This window comes from Triticum aestivum, chromosome 5B (assembly GCF_018294505.1).
Source record: "Triticum aestivum cultivar Chinese Spring chromosome 5B, IWGSC CS RefSeq v2.1, whole genome shotgun sequence".
NCBI classification, from domain to species: Eukaryota; Viridiplantae; Streptophyta; class Magnoliopsida; order Poales; family Poaceae; genus Triticum; species Triticum aestivum.
Window position 1 is genome coordinate 119890472 of NC_057807.1, and position 5344 is coordinate 119895815.

General features: G+C 47.2%; 1 protein-coding gene across 2 annotated transcripts; it reads right to left on the reverse strand.

Annotated features, from left to right (window-relative positions):
* Positions 1-237: 237 nt before the first annotated feature.
* On the reverse strand, positions 238-4705 carry LOC123110731 (probable boron transporter 2). 2 transcript variants are annotated; one of them, XM_044531327.1, is made up of 13 exons: positions 4481-4705; positions 4257-4392; positions 4077-4159; positions 3738-3930; positions 3482-3620; positions 2806-2971; positions 2489-2655; positions 2219-2392; positions 2039-2134; positions 1817-1954; positions 1391-1710; positions 927-1194; positions 238-786 (listed from the first exon to the last, which is right to left on the reverse strand). In XM_044531327.1, exons 2-13 carry the CDS (start codon positions 4358-4360, stop codon positions 496-498), a joined length of 2139 nt encoding a protein of 712 aa, XP_044387262.1. In that variant the 5' UTR covers positions 4361-4392; positions 4481-4705; the 3' UTR covers positions 238-495. The 2 variants fall into 2 exon arrangements, with proteins under 2 accessions (XP_044387262.1, XP_044387261.1); XM_044531326.1 differs by having other exon boundaries at positions 4257-4661.
* Positions 4706-5344: the final 639 nt, after the last annotated feature.

A 5344-nucleotide genomic window follows, 5' to 3' on the forward strand; every position in this document is an offset into this window, starting at 1 on the left:
AAGCTTGAGCCTGTCATTGTTCACCATTTTAACCAACAAAAATTGTGCACTACTCAGAAGGGAATAGGCTCAGTTAAGTATCACATTCAACTGGTAATAGTACACATGCACATCGCTCAACTTAAGCTCAACAAAGGTGCAAGCAGAAATGATGCTCATCACTCACCAATTTGGTGCAAAAATCAAAGAATAATATGAACAATTTGCAGTTATGTAGAAAAGTGAGACTCAAAAAAGTTTCAAAGTAGACGCTATAATATCTTCTACTCATTCAGAGATTACACACAGGAGGCTACAGATAGATACACATTAGCCTATTTTCATACTTCATCAGTAGGCATCATATAGGGGCCTCATACTTCATCACTGGCCATCATATAGTGGCATCATACCGTGCATAAGTAGACATCTTATATTAGCACTGATGCTTAAATTATCGATATAATTTACTTCCAGTAGCTCCATAGCTTATATGAGCGATGCAGCATTATTGCTTCATTTTGGTGTTGAGCCTTCACCCAGCTTGGATGGTCGGGCCTCACCCGTCCGTGGACTGTCTCGTCCCCCTAGAGGGCTGCGTTCATGCCTCAGCTCGGCGACGCGAGGGCTGTAGGCCTTCTCAGAGATACAAGGACTGCGGATGCCTTTCAGTTCCGTGACAGGAGTGCCACCTGAGCTGGTGATCTTCGGACTATTCAGGCGTTTGATCTCACCGCGGCTTCTGGTGACCATGTCGTCAAGGATCTCTGCGCTTTGGGTGCGTCCCAGTGCCACATCAATATCTTGCTGCAATTTTTACACCATTCAGTGTCAAGCTAGTGTAACAGGATTAAAATTCTTCTAGCCGTCGTCAGCTAAACGTTGGAAAATGGCATGATGACAAACAAGGCTGCCTGTCAGGACAGATCAAGAGTTTATGGACTCACCGCAGCAAGGTTGAATGGTATAGCCGGTGACTCCTCATACTCCGCTGCGTCCAGGTCATTGAGATGTGCACCTTTGAAGAGCTTTGGGAGGATATACTGCCTGACTGGAACCAGGAGCATGATCATGAGGGGGAAGAGAACCCCAGCTATTGGGATCCATGTGATCCCAAAGCAAACAAGCAGATATGTGGTCTGGAAGAGTGTGAACATGGCTATCGTCTTGAATGGCACGGTCTCGACAAATGTTGTATGGTACTCCTCCAGCACCCTGCAAAGATTGGTAAATGGTAACCATTTAAGTCTCACACGGGGGCTGCTGATGACTAGACTACAAACAATTTTACATATTTTATATAATGATATGATTTATTGTTTCCACCAGATTACGCATCTGTGAATACACATATGTGCAGTAGAATGTTCAGATTTCCTGACTTCAGAGTAATGAAACTAGTGAAACTTACTTGTATCTTCTGCTGGGAGCAGTGAAGAGCAGCAAAATTCGTTCCCAGAACTGGTTACCAGGCAAGCTCTCAATCGCCATGAACGCAAAATACCCCCACAGCACTGCTGTAGGGATCTTCTTCAGTAACGGCATGGCGGCCACGCAGCCCCCAACCATCACAGCCTGTAGAAAGTTGCTCAACCTTTGCTCCTTGACCTCCATAGGCAGCAGATCATCAATCTCCTTTTCTATGTCAAAGATTGTCTCATCAACCGGTGCATCGAAGTTACCCATGCTTGATGCTAACTGGACAGTGGAGTCCTTGAGCTCGTTTAAGCCCTACATTTTGTGAAGATGGCACTGCAATATCAGATACATGTACTAGACTGTTTTTATATATGATACTGCGATCAATTAATTTCAATCAGATCAGATCTGTGCGTACTTTGACGGACTGTTGTTGGTGGATCAGCGGTGTCTGAATCTGATGATAAGCATCCTGCATGTTGTTGTACAGTTGGCTCAAGCTCGCGTTCTGGCGCATGCTTTGCCGTGCCGTGGCCACTAGTCGATTACGGAGTATCTGTGGAGAAATGTTTTGTCATTTGAATGGAAGTGTCAAGTATTGATCAAATATCAGAAGTTCAGAATATTCCTCATATCCTACCTGATGCTTTAGAGTAGCCAAGCTCTTTGTATGCATCGGCGACTGTGGAATGACGCCATTGGATGGAGGGATACCAATTAGGCCACACATCAGTGTCTGTTCAAGAAATTACATTGAAATAAGATAAACATATACCAAATGTTGAAGTTACTAGCCAGAGTTATACTCATCTGGACATACCAGGAAGCCTAGGAGAAGCAAATCATAGTGGAAAGATGGAGGCTTCCTCAAATTAAATTCCGCCTGCTGAGCGAGCTGGGATGCCACGCTGTGGTCGAAGTAATACAGGACAGCAATCATTGTTGCAGGCATGAAGGCACCAATGATGTACATGACTGGCACTTGGAGCATATCCTGCTCAATGGTATTGGAAACATTTGATGAGCTCTGATGGTTCACATGAAGAAACTTGAATGTTTCAGAAGTCTGGTTGAGTTTTTGTAGTAGTACCTTGATGACTGTCCAGTTGTCATATGCACCAGGGGACCATGGATTAGGGCTGAAAAGGCGCCGCGGGATCCCTTTCGGCACACTGTCATGTGGTATGTAAGAAACTCCTGTCCACACCAGCACCATCAGTGGAACGCCGTAGTCGGCGATGAAGCCACGCAGCCAACCTAGGTACGGTAAAAGCATCACAAGGAATACAGAGTTGGGTTAACTGAAGTGCATAACAGTCGTAGGAAGCAAAGAAAGTGGAGGAGATTTGAGGCAATAAAATTCTCATAGCATCTGCAGAACCAGTTACAATTTACAGATAGATATACCTGCCCCATAGCGCCAGGATCGCGCTTTCCTGCTCCGCAGCGCGGTGAGAAGAAGGCCAAATGACAACACGATAGCAAACATTCCGTTGGCAAACCTCCATGATGGAACAAACTGTAGTGCTTTTATGTTCTCCCTCTCAGGAACGCCGAACTCGTCAACAAGTCCCTGCAACCAACCCAGGTATGTGAGCCACACTTGCAACCGTCTATTAAATACAGAGAGCCCAGTTTGCACATTTATCTCAGATAAACATTTTTATGTTCTGTTACTGACCATTTATGTCAAACAAACATTTTTTATTTGAACACTTCCATTGTTTAGAATTTAGGCCAAAGCATATTCGAGATTTAGGATAAGGAAACGTTTGGTTGGAGCAATGGCCAAACAGCAAAATCACTGAATGTGCAATTTGGGGGCATCCCCATTAGCCTCCATGTGCTTTTCAGCTTGTGCACATGTCATTAGGCTTTCCCACTAGTTGGCAGATAGAGCTTGACTACAGTAGTGCACAACTCTAAGAAGGGTACTTTGTGTTTTGAATCAAATTCATACCACATTCACCTCAAAGAAACCAAACCAACATCAACAAAATGTCTTGATAACTTTCTGCATCATCACATGATGTCAAGGCCAAATAAGCAAGGACACCAAAAAAGGCCCTGGTGGTGTACCTACCTTGATAGCCTGCTGCATGAAGAGCATGGCGATGAGCAGCCCGAACAGCTCGCCGGCTATGCGGGTGAACCGGTTTATGATGGAGCACGCGCCCAGTACCGCCAGCAAGAACAGCAAGAGGGCAGTCCACACGCAGACCCTGCACACACACACATCCATCAATGGTTTCAAAGCCATTTTTTTTATAAAAAAAAACCTGCAATTGGACCAACCCACAACAGTAATCATCTGCATCAATGCAACAGGGATGACTTACCAACCGGCCCAGGCGAGGAAGAGGTTGGGACCGAGGTCGGCCCTGTCCTTGGCAAAGCTGAACATGAATGTGTACATGATGACCGTGGGCTCGGCCACGCCCAGGATCAGCAGGGGCTGCCCTCCCACAATGGAGTGGATTATGCCACACAGGGCGGTGGATGCCAATGTCTGCACTGCTGTGAGGACCCCATCTGCACCAACCATTAGAGCCCCCTTAGTAAGTAAGGAAGCTTCTCTGGCCACTCACTCAAATGGACTGAAAGTCTGAAACTAACACCAAAACAGAACTCAAACACACACACAAAAAAGGAAGCAGCAAATTTGGCTCCTCCATTACCGGTGCTCCTCTCCAATTGCTCCCCGAACGATATCACGGGTATCGCGGAGGCGAAGAAGATGTAGGTGGTCGGCGCCAGGATCCTGAAACACACATGGGACGCAGCAGCTTCATCATTCCAAGATCTTGTGCACAATGCCAGGCAAAGACGAGCAGTTTCTCAAGCAGATGCGTGCATACCTGATACCGGCACTGAAGCCTCCGGTCCAGTCCTGCTTGTAGCAGGCGAGGCGCCCGCGGACGTCGTTCTTGATGCCTCGGAGGGGCACGAAGCTCTCCTCCATTTCCTCGGAACCCGACAAGGGATTCACCTGCCCTGAGAAACACGAAGGAATCGGAGAGCGTATTCAGATGGCCACAAGGTGTGAAATGAGACCCAGATTACATCTTGCAGCAGACCGGACCGGGAGAAACGCTACGAGCTGGCGAGCTCGCTCTGCATTTAGCGCGGATCCCTGGAGGAAGCTAAGGGGCCAAGGCTACAAGCTCAAGAAGAGCGTAGGTGGCAGAGGGAGCAGCACTGGTGAGGAAGCGAGCGAGCGAGGGAGGGAGGGAGGGCGGGATTTGAGGAGGAGAAGCTCTCGGAAGGTACTGGAGCTGCGAGATAGAGGACGGCTATATAGACAGGCGGGGCAGTGGAGAGTCAGCAGGCATTACTGTCTGGTACTACTAAACCAATTTCCTGCCACAATGGAAGATTATCGACGGGATCAAGGGGAAAAATGGCAAATTTGACAAATTTAATCTATAAACGAAATTAAATCACATAATGAACTATCCCTGAAACTATTTCACGCGGCTGACCCGTGGCGCCTAGCTCTCAGGCGCTGCACTAGTGCAACGCCTAGGAGCTAGGCGCTACACTGTATAGTGTGGCGCCTAGCTCTCAGGCGCTGCACACGACTTAGTAATTTTCTGATCACACGTGTGCGACACTGGCGGTGTAGCGCCTATCTGCGAGGCGTTGCACAGTGTAGTGTGGCGCCTTCGTGTCGGGCGTCACACAAAAAGGTCAGCCGCGTGAAATAGTTTCACGGATAGGTTATTCTGTGATTTGATTCCGTCTATAGGTCAAGTTTGTCAAATTTGCCGGAAAAGATATGCTAGTCCTAAATCCTATCCTGTCCTCTCCTGTCCTCTCCTCTTGACGGTAGAGCCTGACTGTTGCTCCCTCTAATTAGATTGCAAATGCGATTCGTTCTTAGGACTTGTGTTGGTCAAATGTTCTTGAGTTTGACTACCACCACGGGAAAACAAGTTACCAAGAC